We start from the raw sequence: 15,614 nt of genomic DNA, 5'->3' as shown, positions 1-15,614 counted from the left end.
GATTACTCTTGCAGCTAGCATTCAAAATGTAGGTGTAACAAGGATTCACAAAGAGCATAATGCTGCTTCCTGTTTTGTTCTTTGTTTCTTTTCTAATAATTCGTACATCCAACATGTCCTTTGGGACCACCCAACTGAGCAAAGAGTATCGAGCTGGTTGTAGTGGCAGCTCACACGTGGGTCTGCTGCAGCGGGCGATGACTGTCTAGCCTGCACCCATCTAATTTATGCATGGTGATACCATCCTTGAGTGGCATCTGTAGGCAGGTTACTGTCTGTGAGAGGAAGCGTGAGAGTGCTATCAGAACTGTCAAAGCTGAAGATCCAGCAGAACATAATATGAAAGGTGAGACAGCAAAACAATTGCGCATTTATAAAAAATAAGGAGAAATAGGGGACATAAAAAGAGAAAAAACAAGAAATAGCTGTGGGAAGTACAGTGTGACACGTGTTTTGCCCAGATTTGAGGATTTTCAGGGAATGTTTTTTCACATTGTCATCTCACAGGCTTCATAATTAAACTCACAGAAAGCCACAGTTGTGGAAACAATGAAACCTCCAGGTGTATTTCTTACTGTTTATGTGTTCATGCATTCATCGGGGCATTTTTCTCAAGTGTAAGATGGGAAAACTGAAATGTTTTACTTGTGCCAAGAGAACAGCTCTATTAGCTGCAATTATTTGTGAGGACCCACTTTTTTTTTTTGTGAAACATGAATATTTAGGGATTAGTATTGACATTTGGACAAATATCTTCTCAGTGCCCAGTGACAGAGGGCTGGACTAAAAGTTCCAAATTGCATGTAGCAATGCATTACAGCAAAAAATTATGGCTTGAAATTATGATCGATGGTTCCATGCAATTCATTACCAATGTAATTCTAAACCAAGACAAAGCATACATCTGGTTTTGGTTGTTGTCAGCAGGGTCTGCAAACCATCCGGTGGATAAGGAAGGTTCATGGGAAGAGGGAAAATTAACAACCCTGTGGTGGATCAGGCACTGTGGAGAAGAGACACATCCTTAAGCAGTTGTTAGAGTGAAGAGAAACATATGAAAAGACATCCAGAGTCTCTCTTGTGTCTTGGCTTCCCTGTTTGGAGAAGAATACATCTGGGGAGTTGATACTCTGCTGTGTACGCTACGTATATATACAAAGCACAGTTCTTTAAGGATCAGAGGTTGGCATAAATTTCTGTTCTGTGTAATATTGGCTTCAAATATTTTTCCTGAAAACAGTGTTTTAAGGATGGCATGTTTGGTAAAGGTGAAGATTCAGTCCAATGTCTAACTTCAGAAGAATCAAAAGCAATTAATGTCTTGGCAAGTGAGTTAAGAGACTGATTCAAGGTACCTCATAATTGTCAGTATATGGAGAAGTTTTATTAGCCTAAAGATGGATCAAGTATAGTAGGAAAAGTGAGATAACATTTTGCAGACCTCAGCAAAAGCATTATAGAAATTTTTGACTCGTGCCTAGTCTCATCATAAAATTGATAGTACAGTAGGCTCTTTCTGAACAGCATGACTTGTATGCCCCAGAGCCTGGGACTGTGACTTGTAGCACAAGCTCACTCACCTCGTTGTCCTGATGATTAATTTCACTAAGATTTGACTGTTGCAGAAGCACGTTCAGAAGCCTGTGGAAGCAATGACATAATCAGTGTGCTGTACTCCTGACCAAACCTGGAAAATTGACATTTTTTGAGAAACAAAACATGCAATTTCAAGAAAAATCTGTATTAGTGATGGGGACAGGTCAGAATCTTGGGTCTGAGCTTTGTCACACTAGAAAAGCAAATAGAACTTTATGGCTTACTGTAACAACAGAAGTTTAGTGCTGGGAAAGCAGATCCACTAGGAAGAATTCTTGTGCTGATTGCTAGGCTAGAATCAGAGCATGTAATACTACATATGTGTGCAGTTTTTGGTAGCTTAGCAATTCATTGTCATCCTATTTTATAAAGTTTCACTCTCCTTAACTCTTGGAGTAAAGTGATGTTGTGTTATGTCTTTGTGTGTGTGTATGGATGCATATTATATATTTACATACACACGAATCAACAGTATTTTACAAGGTCTTAGAGTGTGCCTGCTGGGATAGGGCCATTGTTATGGTATAAAATATAGCAATGCATTGATTCACATTTTATAGAATATCAGACTACGAACACTCCCCTCTGGTGGAAGGAACAGTTACAATAAAATAGTTACATGAAATATTGTACAGTTGCAATAATATTTTTAACACTGCATGGATTTTGCTTTGCTTTTCCTTTTGGTATCCTGTGAAGAGGTTCTGAAATCACTGTAGGCTTGGTGAAGACAATTGTGTGGTGCAGTAGGAAGCTAAGAGTTTGGATCATGTACATGGATGGACCATGGAAATGAAAAGGACCATCCTGTCACAGCCTGTAACATATGCCAAATAGCATAGATTGTAACACGAATGTACAGTTCCTATGAGTTTAGCAAAAGGGGAGATATATCCTTAGTGGATCCCTAGATAAGATCATAATGCAAATCTGTCGCTCACTTGAAGGTGTGAATTTGCTAGAAACCTTCAAAATATGGATCTTTTAAAAACATGCTGTTTTCCAAGGAAATTGAAAGATGATGAAGTGTCAAGGCGGGAACTCTGATAAATGTACAGATAATGCACAGATAAATGTATAAAATCATGCATTTATTCCCATGCATAGGAGACTGAATGAAAATCTTTTGTTGCTTTTCATCAGGACAACTTCAACTTCCAGTAGGTTTTCTGGGTTGAAGTGTGCTCAGCTGTGTGGATCAGATAAAGTTGAGAACGTTGCATGACAAATTTGGGGGTTTTGTTTGTTTGTTTTGTTTTTCCCTCTGTAATAAACAACTAGATAATGTAAATTATTCAAAAGAAAGACATTTACTGTTGCTTAGGGATGATTTGAGCAATTCTGCTGGTGAAAAGCTTATCCATTGGTAACACTATCTTCAGGTGCCAGAAGTCCAGATTTAATTTTTTTCAAACTAGAATATCCCCAAAAGAGTGAAGACTGGGCAGTTCCCAGTGCTTTACTAGGACTTCAAATCCATTTGTATATAGATACAAATACTTGTAGAAAAGAGGTGTTACACCTCCTTTTCTGAAACACGCAACCAATGGCATAATGGGGTCATACTATAGAAACTATGAAAAGGATGACATTTTAGGATTGCTTTGATTGATAAAAATTTGCAAAAGGGACAAGACATTTTGTGGTCATTTGATACAATGACTCGGAATCTCAGAAATTCAGTATCTGAAAACAAGTCTGGATAAAAATGGACTAGTGAGCGGAAAGAAACCGTAATATAACCATAACAAGCTTGGAAAACTCATTGATCATATAGTTGTACAATATGATACATGGTTCTGTAGTTTAACCACAGATACAATCAATGAAACCAGTGCATGTGAAAAAAAATCTTGTTCTGAGTGTAAAACCTCTATTGGCAACAAACTTTGTTTCACTTACATCCTTAGACCATTATGGCAACATAAGTACTACCACTCAAATATGTAGATATTCAGCCACGCAGCTGAGATTTCTCTGATATCTACTCTGAAACGCATAGATCAGGAAGTCCGTGGATTCTCTTTCCACCTTTCCTCTTAGGCTCTGTGGAACACACTGAAGCACATAAATCAATTATCAAATCAATACATAGACTGGATGATCACTGTCTCTGTCTTTCCACGTGGTTCATGTGCTACCCCTAGTTGTAGCATCGGGCTGCCAGCTTTCAAACTTGGCTGAAAAATCATTTCATAGCTGGCAAGTGAGTGACAATGACCATGATGCAAAAGCCTTACCCTCAGTGTTCAAGGCATGTCTTCTGGGCATGGGGCAAACCCAGTGAGCAGACAAGAGGAAAATGAATTGAGCAATAGGTAAACTCTGCAGAGCAAAGGTCTGCCCATATCCATGGAGAATGTGAAAAATGTTCAGGGAACCCTGTGTGCTGCTGGTAAAGTAGATTACTGTTCCCTTTCAAGTAGCAGCATGTGCAGTGTTGTACAAACATTGCCTTCTTTCTGTGGAGGCTTTGTTGAATGACACCAACTTGTACTTTTGCAGGAACCTCAAACTATTCTCTCCAAGTTATGCATGAAAAGCAATAATAATGTGGAAAATGAATAAAGCGGTTAAAAAAGGCTGGAGAACAAGATCAGCAGAAACACAGAGGTGAGGACTGGTGTGATATGGTGACAGCAGCAAAACCATAGACTCGGTGATTAAGTCACATGAACATTTTGCATGTACTTAATATTTTACCTGTCTGTAATACCTTCCTCTCCCTCCAGTTATGATTTACTTAGGAGAGTATTTTGAGTGATTTTATTCAGGTGTACAAATCAAAATTCGTTAAACATGCCTATTATCACAGGCTGGAATGAGACAAAGAGGATCTTTCTTAAGACTTCTTGTGAAGACACTCTGCAGTTGTTACTCCACCTTCAGTAAAAGCAGTTAAAAATGAGCCAGTCCTCCAAACCTCAGCTTCCCCTTTAAAGTAGGGGCTCTCAGAGAGGTTGTGCATGGAAAACTTTTCTCACATTTGCCATGCAACTTGAAGAAGTCCAGAGAAGGATCTTCTTGTAACATTTCTTGTAGAGAGGTGGCAGAAAGGTAATTGGTCAGGGGAAACCCAGGGTTTCAACCTCTATCATACTTTTTTTTTCCCTCCTGCTGTGTGATCTTAAATCAGGCTCCTCACCATACTTGGCCATGTACCTGTTACACAAGTGTTGTACAATGCTTTTCCTCTTCTCCACCCCCTTTATGATAACCACTAAACAAAGGAGCAAGTCACAAGTGTAACCTTCCTGACTCAGGTTACCCTTGGGGATGGGTAGCTTGTGTTGGTGACTACCTGTTGAGATTCAACCAGCAAATGCTGTTGGAGCCTCAGACATACCTCACGTCAGGCTCTGCTGTAGCAGCGTGTAGTGGCAACCTCCCGTTTTTGTCAGGTATGTTTTGCTTAGCACCATTTCTGAGGAGGCTGACACAGCCTTCCAGCCACCCCTGAAAAAGAAATTAGAGCATGTCAAAGAGGGAAGTGAAATGCATCAGACCAGATCTTTGCTTGGTAGTTCTGGCATTTGTGTGTGACAGTAGCTGTTTCTGCCAGCAGAGGAACTGGTCTTTTGTTTCCCCCATAGAGGTGTCTCAGCACTGAGAGTGGTTCCCCTTTGGAGTCCGAGTCTCAGACTAGCTTGGTCATTCATTTCTGTGATAAGGTGGTGTTGTCTTTACTCTGAATTTTGTTTGCTCTGCAACTGTGGCAAGACTGAGTAAACAGTGATTAAAAACCTGCTCATTCCTGTATCACTAGCAAACACATGTGGATCTAATTATGCTAGGTTAAACCATGAACATGAACACTTGTCTCATTTCCTTCATGAGATTTTAGCACGGATGGCAAATCAACAGTAAAAAGCCTTAGAGTGTGGTCTTATAAATGCTATTGCAGAAGTTTGGCTTAGTGACGATGTTAGACTGAAAACAGCACCTAAACAGATGGGATGAATCTGTTCTTGGACTAAAACCTTCTATTGATCACTTCAACAAAAAAGCAAGTAAACAATCTGGTCGTAACTGCATAAATCTGGTAGTGTATACTTAAGTCCCAGGGAAATCAAGCATGTGTTTAAGTGTTTTGTTCAAACCTCCTCAGGCAGTCGATAAAGACTGTTGCCTCTGTATGAGCTACATTGGATTGGTGTTACCAGCATTCACAGGGCAAAGCTGTGGAATGCTGAAACCAGAACACCTCTGGCAGTTCCTGGTGGCAGTACAAGACCACTGAAATCTACATGCAATTGTGACTGTGGAGTTCTACTGATTTCAGTTCTCTGGACAGACATCATAGCCAAATGCTCTCTAGACTCGCGATTATATCCATCACAGAAAAAGAAACGGAAACTTCAAAGCCTGGGTGGTTTAAATCTTTTCCAGTCATCTCTTTTTCAGCAAAGAGTATTTTTTCCCCTCTGGGAAAAGAGGAAGGAAAAAAGGAGCGTGACACTAATTACTGGATTTTTAAAAAAATATCTGGCAGAGGAAATGTTTATTCTCAAGTAAGTGGGGCATGCTCCTTGCACTGAATGAGACTGCCTGTTTTGCTATTTTCTACACTTATTTTCTGGCTGAACATCACATAGCTGAGCAGAAGCATTGTTTCTGTCCTGAATTTACAGGAAGAAACTATATGCAAGGGATGTGATTTAATTAGGCTGTCACAGTATCTGTTTAAATGAACTGGCAGTCATCCAGCCATAACTCATGCTATGCAGCACGGGTGAACATTTCTTGCTCCTTTCTGACCAACTAATAATGGAAACCCGTGGTCAGCCCTTCTAACCAATTAACTTGGTCCCCATCCTCTCTCCGAATCCTGAATTCCCTCCTGCGAGGAGTAGAAGTCTAGGGGGAAGAGGACCATCCTTGTGTGCTTCAGACAGAGACCATCATATCTCCCTTCCCAGACTTCTCAATGGACTGTCTGCCCCTACTATCACTGCATGTGGGTTGATTGGGGGATTGAATTGCTTATTATCTGAGTATCTGCACTGGCACCTGCAGCACCTTGAACTTAAGTGCTTAACCTGGCCATGCAAGGTGCGACACTATAGTGAAAAAATCCAGTGTCCTGGCTCATAACTGCTGACCCCCCCAATTTGAGATAAAATTCGAGCATAAAAATCTGATGCTGACAGTGGGATGGGAGAAGTTATTCTACATGTTAAGAACAAGAGTGGACTTTCCAGTGCACAGAAACAAGTGGCTTTCTTGAAACCACACAGAGGACCTCAGATCTACTGAGGTCCCCATACTATGCACTGATTTTACAACCCAAAAGAGAGGACACTCTGACAGGAGTCCTGATCCTTTTCTAATAATCATTGCTTCCAGCTTTGCATTACAGTAGAGTTTACAGTTTCACTGCTGTCTAGAACAGAATGTTTTGTACTTCTTTCTGTAGTACAAATACAAATCTTATTTTGACTGCACATTTACTCCCTTCACTCTGTGTATCTTTCCATCCTTCTCCCCCAAGTCTTTGTACCAGATAAGTTGCCAGAGATAAACTGGTACGTCCACAAGCATCTTGAGTGTTAATGTTGGCTCCCATCTTCAACAGAAGCTTCACTGTGTCAACCTGACGTCCTGACACAGCATGCATCAAAGGTGTGCAACCTGGGGAAGACAGTCAAACATTCTTTTATAATTTTTATTTTGTCAAAGCCATAAGATGGAGATATTTCCTTATTTGCTAAAGTTAGCACTGGGAAATCAACAAATCCTTTTTCCTGACAACTGTCTAACATTTGTACTCAGCTTTTTGTAGGCAGGAACTAACTGTTATGACAGTTACTGACCACTGATTTTAAAAAGAGCATGACTTCATTAGTAAAAGCCTTGCCTCATTAACTCTACTTCTGGAGGGAAAAGTGTTTTTCTGTTGACAAGCTCCCAGTATGAACTGTTGGCTTTGTACACCATTTTGGAGGCTGTTATTCTTCAGAGTGACTGGGAGCCAGATGGCGCTTGTCTAATTTTCTCAAACCACAGCTTCATTCTTCCTTTATGTATTCAAAAGATTTATGAAATCAAGCCCTGTCCTGTGCAAAGGCATATGTGTGTGAGTTGATGTTTTATGTAAACAACAACTTATTTTAAAGACTGGATTTGCTCTAGAATATTTTCATGAAAACTTCTAAAATATTCTGCAAACAATTTCTGTGCTGGGAAAATCTGCAAGAGATTTTCCTGCAGAATCTGACAAAGCAATTTACATTGACTAAGCTGAGAATAGACATGAATATTAGAAACTATAAGACTACTAGAAACTTCAAATGCAGCTGATCTAGACTGACAGCATTTTAGCTTGATTAAGCATTTTCCCTGCTGACCAATAGATGTTTTAAAGATAACAGTTAGGATTTCTGGTTTAAAGTGTAGGAAAAATAGGTAACTTGGTAAAAGCTGGTAAAGATTAGAACAGACAGTGTTCACGTGGACCCTTTAAAAGAAATTGTAATTAAAAAATACTTTTGAATAAACAAAGTCTTCCTTGAAAGAAGCTTCCAGAGGTCTTTGGCTCTAATTCACCTGGGAAATAGATGCGTATAAAAGCTAGCCAATGGACAGCTTGTAATAACATTAAATAGTAACCTGAACACAAAATGAAAAGGAGCACAGTCTCACAGATAAAACAAATAATTTGGATCATTGCACATTGTATAACCAACCCTTTGGCAAACAATTACAAGACAAAATCATTCAAACTGTGTCTATACACATATTTTTAAGTGCCAAAGACTGGAACCTTTTACTCTAGAGATGTGCAGAATGTATAACATTTGGCTTTGATAAAAGATATTCTTTTTCCTTCTCTGAAACACCAATAATCTCTCAGAATCACCCTAAAGAAGACAAAATAGATTCATAATAAAGTACCATCTGCTTATGGCAAAACAACTTGTATCCATATAAAAAAATCTTACGATTATACAAACTGAGCATTTCCAGTGGATGTTTCAAAGCATAATTCCAAATTCCCATATTCTGCTACTAAATATAGTTTGCTGAACACAAATATCACGATAAAAACCAGAGAATTTCATTGCAAGTTGAAGCAACTAATCCCCTGAGAATAAGGTCAGCCTTCATTTACCCTCGCTGTCACAGCACTCCAGGATGGAGGGATCTTCTCGAATCACTGCAGTTAGTGTGTTCACATCGCCATTAGCTGCTGCTTGGTAAACCACAGTCAAGTCAATCTCTTCTGCTGCATCACCTGCAGGGGAGGAGTATGTCCGTGAGTAAGCAGAGATCAAGTACAAATGATTAACAGTGAAAATAACGACACTTATTTCACTGAGTTTTTATGACTGTATAACTCCAGGTGGAACAAAGTGTGTCTGTGATTTTTGTTAGTCATCTGAAACTTGGTTTGCATCATAACTTCCAAAAACTGTCAGACATAAGAAAGCTTCTGGAAAGTTTGCACCTCTTATAAGAAATCATACTAACATTAATGTAACAAGATTTGAGAAACAACGAACTAATAACTGAACTAGCTCATAATATTGCTGGCTACACTTTTATGAGATAGGATGGAATTAGGCCCCACGTGTTTTGAGTTTCAGTGTTATCCTTGCACTAGCCAGAAGACTGAGGGTTTTCACTTCCTTTTCCTGTGGTGTCCAGGGGAATTCTCAGGAAAGTGAACTTCTGGCAGCAATGGTTTTTGTTAATAATTCCTGCAAAAAGCAAAGGTGGACTACTGCTTGGAACCCAGGAGAGGTTTTTTTTGTTTGGCAGTTACAGTATGAGGTATTATTTAAAGCAGGTGCCTTGCAGAACCTGTTCCTGAACACTCTGTAGATTTTTGTTTCTGGAGAAATTAACGTGATAATTCTTGCTTTGCTTCTTTGCTTGTAACTTCCTTCCAGACTTGTCATCCTGTGCTCCACAAGCATACACCTCCTTTGGCTTCAAGTGGACTGTTAACCTGTTAACTCCAGGAGTCAAAAGAGCTGATTTTTTGGTGCAGGGTCAAATCTAATGTCATGGTAAAATGCTCTAGGTATCTGTTGTTGGTCAGCCACTTTTAAAAAGATTTTCTGATCTCTGTTAACTCAAAAAAAAGTACAGCTGCAGTAGGTTGTGCTTTTCACTGTGGCTGAGGGTCAGAGCTACAGAGCATAACATTTATCCAGCTGCTGCACTACCTTGTTAGCAGAAGAAAGTAAAATTGATGCCTCAGTCACACTAGAGAGTTGATCAAAGGAAAAACAGATTAAGTGACTGGTGATTTATCCTTATTGTCTTCTGGAGATAGCATAACTACGTAAGCTGTGCAGAAAAAAGTGAGGTGGGTTAAAGAGAATTTGAAAAGTTAGTAAAAAAACTTTTTTCATAATCAAATAATACATTATTATTAACATATTGATAAAACCTATATTTTAAAGAGTCATACATATTTTTGAGTGATGAAAGATCTTTAAGGGTGATTGAAGAGTATTAGCCACACTATTCACCTATTCACCTTGTGATTAGGCATTGTCACAGCTGAACACGTGAGCTCTGTGCTGAGGTTTACAGCCCAATGTAATTCCTCACATGTGACTTTCTCTCCCTGGGATGCAATCATCACTCTTACTTCAAAATTTGGCTGCCATGGAAACGCCATCACCTTTTAGCCTTCGAAAGCTTAGTCTGTCAAAGCCGGAGCTCTGGTTGTGGGCTTGGGAAAACTAGAAAGCTGATGTTAAATCTGCCTTCACCAGTGCACGGATTCCCTCTCCATCACTACTCAGCTGAAGAGAATTTTATTTCTTTTCTTTCTTCTAGCTCGTCTTTAAAATTACGCATTTGATAAAATTTTTAAATTAAAAATGGTTTTTATTGTGTTGGGGAGTCTATGGCTGAGGGAACTGTTCATTTGGCCTAGAAGTTTTGACCTGTGTGATTGGGAGATCAGGAGAGAGTAAGAGTCATTGCCTCTGCAGAGTCATCACCTCTGTAGAGTTATCATTGGTGACTCGTACGTGAAAAAAGAAGTGACTTTACCACAGGCTCTATTAATCAGATTTCCTTATCATGCCAGATCTGCAGACTGCTCTCACAATTGGTAAACTCAGCAAAGACATACTAGTAACAAGCTCAGGTCTGAGCTAGTCCCTTACTCAAGGATGGTTGTAGTATGGGCTGGGCAGAAGGCAGAAGGTTCGTTGCTTGTTGCTCCTCTTGGTCAGCCTCTGGAGATAAACAGGAGGTGCCAGCCATGAGCACTGACATGGCTCCTCTCACAGCTGCAAGTGGTGGTTATTACATGGGAATTGTACAGAGAAGATGCTGCTGGCACTGGGAAAGAAACCGTCAGGTGTACTGAGACAGAAAGTGGATCAAAGGGGTCCTCACCTACTTTTATGCATTACACACGTAAATTTTGTTCTTTTTGCTAGTTAGCCTTGTAAGTACTGTTAAATTTTCCTGCTACGAGTCAGCAATCCAGACACGAAAGGAAACCCCATCTCCCAAGCAGCTACTTACCTGGAGGCCAGGGTGGCAGGAAGATGAGGACATGGATACACACCTGCATGTGGGTCCCTGACTCCCTCTGCCCTTTCTCATCTAACTAAAACCAAAACACCTTCCCCCTTGTGCCTTTGCTTGTGCTGGGCTGAATCTGCTTTTCCCAGACCAGTTATCCTCCTGTATGAGGAGAGGAAGCAAAACTGAATGGATGGATGGATGGATGGATGGATGGATGGATGGATGGATGGATGGATGGATGAAGAATTTTTCCTCATGCCTGCTCTCACAGAACATGGGCTTCACTCCTGTTAAGGGATGGTGGCATTAAGCCACATTCAAGATTCACACTTCCCTACCCACAAGTCCTAGCTGTCAGAGCAAGAAGAGGCAGGTGGACCAGGCTGTCACTGCTGGCAAGGGAGACTGGGCCAGGAGGAATTGATGAGTGCCCATGTTATGCATCTAACATAAAGTAGACCGACAGTAATTCCATTTCTGTAGGGTGATGTGATTTGAAGTAGGGTGTCTTTAACATGACCTGTGTGGCTTTGGGTGGGGGGACAAGAAGGAAGACAGGTGCATGGTCTTCTACTGCTTCGCATGACAGGGAGAAAGAAATGCCAGGAGAGCTTGGACATCATTTATGCTGGATGCATTTGGCTCCAGGTGACACAGCATCTCCCACTTCACCTTCCTCCAGCTTACCCTGACAAGGAATGAGGGGGCATGGAAGAACAGCTGGTAGATCATATCTTTTTGCAGACACCTTCCTAGGCAGAAGAGGAATGGTTTGGAGAATGGGCATTTTGTAGAAGGCAATGACGAGGTAATGAGCACTTGTGTCCCCCTCTGTGAGCTTACCCTGCTGGGGAGCTTGGCTGCGGCTGGAGCACCGGCACCATGAGGGATAAAGGGATTGTGAACAACCAAATGCCTGACCCTCCATCTTCAAATCTGTTAGTGTTACTTCAATTATTAGCTTGGAGTTCTATAAATGCCAGTGAGTACTGATGCCATTTCAGATAGATTTTAAATTTTGTTTTGGAAAATTGCTGTGCTACTGGTGAAAGGAAGCTGTCAGTTGGCTTCAGGAAGGCAGAAGGTCCAACTAAGAGCCTGCGTACGGGGCAAGGGTAGGAAGAAACTGTAGGTTGGCAACACAGAGTCATAGAAAGGTCTGGAAGAATCTTAGTGAGCAAAGACCAAATTGCATACAGGTTTGCGACATCTTCTTTTGTAGCTAAAATCCTCAGAAAGAAACAAAGTTAAAAGACAATCTATCTGAAATAACCTGCAGTGTTTAAAAAGCATGTCATTTCTTTAAGACAAAATAATTGTCTTTTGTTCAGAAAAGGGAGGTATATAAAGAAGCGTGCAGAATGATCACAGGATTTAGAGCAACAAAATGACACTGCCTGTGATATTAATTCTCTCTGGCTCTTCTCTGAAGGATGCATGTTTTACATGATTTGTGATGTTGGCTGATGTGCTGTTTTACAAAGTGCATGTTAGGTGTATGTAAGTGTATGCTGTCTTCTGCATTGGATTTTTAAGGTCTAAATGAATTTACTGCAGCTTATTGTACGTGGTCTTGACAATGACTGGTTTAGATCTTGCTAAAACACTGAGTTTTGAAAACTGAAGGCTGGGTAACAGGATAATTTATGTTCATTGTGAAGACAATACATTTATGTATACAATTTACTCTCCTCTTTCCTATAAACCCCCTTGTCTTCACCAGTAGCCAAATGCCTTATGTGATTTCCCACAGCTTGTTGGCAGGACACAATACTAGGCAGTTTATTTGCTCAGCATGTCAGTGTCAAGGGTCAGTGGATGACTGCAGTTTTTGGAAACTGTAACTTGCTTTCTAATATTATGGATTTATTGATTGCTTAACAAAGTAATAATTTCTGTGTGTACCTGGCTGTGATTGGACCAGTCCAGGCCTTTGTCTAGCTTCTTTGTTTAAATGGTAAAGATTTGAAGCCAGACACAGCACACATTTCAATGGCATCAAGCAGTACTAGGAGGGGAGGGGTTTCTGGTGTTGCCCAGCTTCTTTAAGTCCCACATTGTTATTGTTGTCACTATAAGATATTAAGAGAACTACCATGCCATAGGAAGTGTTGCGAAGAGGCAGTATGATTTTCAAGCCTGAAATGCTGGGGTTTTTACCTCAGCTGGGATAGTTTTCTGATGTGTGGGGTAGAGAAGGCATTTGTGGGGAGGGTTAGATTTTTTTATTGGACCAAGAGATATTGATCTGATGTGTCTGAAAGCTAGTCTGTATTCTTCCATTGTTATAAATTGCTCCAAAAAAAGATATTCCCCTTCTGCTTGCTGAAAAAATTATGCCTGTTTAAATCAGTAACGTGCCATGACATCAACATGCTATTTAAATAAAATACACCATACACTGTAAATTTTGAATAGACCTTTCTTTGCATGCCAACCAGTGGGTTCAGTGTCCCTTTACTGTGTGTTGTCTGCTCCTGCTCCCCATCCACCTCCCACGCATCTAGCAGGGAAGTCAAACAGTCTTTGTCAGAAATCATCTAATAAGCCAGCATCCCTGCAGTGGTGGCGGAGTGAGGATGATGAATTTGTCTGGAGAGGACCCTCTTGCTGGGGAGGTGGTGTGTGACATGGTGCTGGAGATGATGCTGGACAGGAATAAGGGTGGGTCAGTGTGGATAGCGGCCTGGCAGGAGGAGGGGCTGCAGATTAGGAGCAAGGGAAGGTACAGGCAGATGTTGCCTCCCAGCTCTCTCACTTCTATCCTGATAAGGTGGTTTGGTCAGTGATTTCCTGAATTGCTGTCTGCCCCCTTATCCATCTAGAGACTTGCCTTCTTCTTCCCCAGCCCTGGTCATACTCCAACCTCATTCCTGAGAGTGCACTGAGTGTGTAGGATTTCCCCTCTCTCTCTGCAGTCTGAGCACTGCTGGGTTGGTGTGTGGCACAGACCATATTCATAGTGCCTGCAGAAGGAGAGAACAGCTGTTTGGAGCTGCAGAAGCTCAGCCAGCCCCTCTTCTCTGTCCTGTTGGGAAAATGCTCCTTATGTCATTTGCACATGACCTAGGAGCACCTGTCTCTGTTCCTGCAGCACAGATCGACCTTCTCCCGTTGGACTTCCCTTCCTCTATTATCCTTGCTGGTGGTATTTTTTGTCTCTTGTCACTCAGTGTTACTTCATGGCTTCTCGCTCTTCCCCGTCTACTCAGAGTGGACTCCTGGTTGGACTGGTGTGGACCAGCACTCTCAAGATTTACTTCAGGCTTGGAGCGCTACTGTGGCTGAAATGTTTACATGGAATGCATTTACTTTGGGTTTACCAAAGAAGCGTAGGCAAGCACAAAAGTACAATCTGTGGGACCTGGCTGCCCAAAAGGCACTGCAGCATCTGTCTTCCTCCTGCCCTTCATCTTTTTTCTACAGTCAGCACCTTCGTTGTGGGACCAGCATGGCCATGTCAGCTTGCACACTTTGCAGGTGTGCACTGGAAACTCTGGCCACTGCTCACAAATTATTTGGCAAGCTGACTTAAAGAGAAATTTGTTGCAACATGAATAATCAACAATGACAGCTTCCTGCTTTGGGAATGTAAAAGGAATGCTACTACATTCCTTATAGTGAATAAAGCCATAAGGCATAAAAGCGTGTATTGGCAAATAAAGACATGAGATTCAACCATTTAACTTAAAAACAGCCAACAAGGAGACATTAGTATTTCCATAGCAACCTTACCATGTAGAAAATCTTCATGTTGGGGCTTTTAAAGATACCTTAAATTCACAATTATGGCAATACTTACCTGTGCAGCTAAGATTTGCTCAAGCAAAGTCGATGACTTGTCAGCATCTAGTCCTTTTAATGTATAGAAACTAGTAGACTCAGGAAAACCAGCTTTTCTTAAATTTTTTCTCCATTTCAAATAGCTCTCGTTGCTAATACTGCAATTGTTTTTGCATATGTAACCATAGATGGACCAATAGATTATATAAACAATAAATCTATACATACATCTCTCAATGCTAAGCATAAGAGCTACCAGATGTTGTTGCTATTCTGCTGAAAATTTTTATTTTCAAAAATCACGGTAGCAAAGAGCTGAAATATCCATGTCTAAAGCTGGTGGAAGAAATTTCTTCATGTGTAACCAAATAAAGGTCTGTGAAACCCATATTTTCCAAAAATTCTTGTTACTCATTCTGTCAAGTAATCAGCACATTTGTATGGGAGGCATGGGAGAACCAGACGATTTTGAAATTAGCAGCAGGTGACTTACCTTTGTGCTGATCAAACACTGATGAGGAACTGAAATCCATTGTGGTCTATCTCATTGTTTATAACCAGACCAGACAAATGCCATCTCCAGGGTTTTCAGGAAAGAATCTCATATATTACAATAAACAATGCAACGATAGCTGTCGCCAATCTTCTCGTCAGAGAATTGAACTCGCTTTACGGCTGCAGGTTGTTGTCAAGGCAAGGACATTATCACCAGCCCAACGAGAACAGTACATTCTGTT

General features: G+C 40.8%; 1 protein-coding gene across 1 annotated transcript in view; it reads right to left on the bottom strand.

The window, feature by feature from the left end:
* Positions 1–15,410, bottom strand: part of ANKRD55 (ankyrin repeat domain 55) — a 41,738-nt gene extending 26,328 nt beyond the window's left edge. Inside the window, exons 1-5 of the mRNA XM_009961139.2 lie at positions 15,371–15,410; positions 8,708–8,830; positions 7,097–7,227; positions 4,943–5,052; positions 1,581–1,641 (exon numbers count right to left, since the gene is read on the bottom strand). Coding sequence (XP_009959441.1) covers positions 1,581–1,641; positions 4,943–5,052; positions 7,097–7,227; positions 8,708–8,830; positions 15,371–15,410 — 465 coding nt within the window. The remainder of the gene's footprint in view (positions 1–1,580; positions 1,642–4,942; positions 5,053–7,096; positions 7,228–8,707; positions 8,831–15,370) is intronic.
* Between the last annotated feature and the right edge of the window lie 204 nt (positions 15,411–15,614).

This window comes from Leptosomus discolor, chromosome Z (assembly GCF_034619465.1).
Source record: "Leptosomus discolor isolate bLepDis1 chromosome Z, bLepDis1.hap2, whole genome shotgun sequence".
In the NCBI taxonomy this organism is placed as follows: domain Eukaryota; kingdom Metazoa; phylum Chordata; class Aves; order Leptosomiformes; family Leptosomidae; genus Leptosomus; species Leptosomus discolor.
The sequence above is the reverse complement of the archived record's forward strand: the minus strand, read 5'-3'. Positions and strand labels throughout refer to the sequence as shown.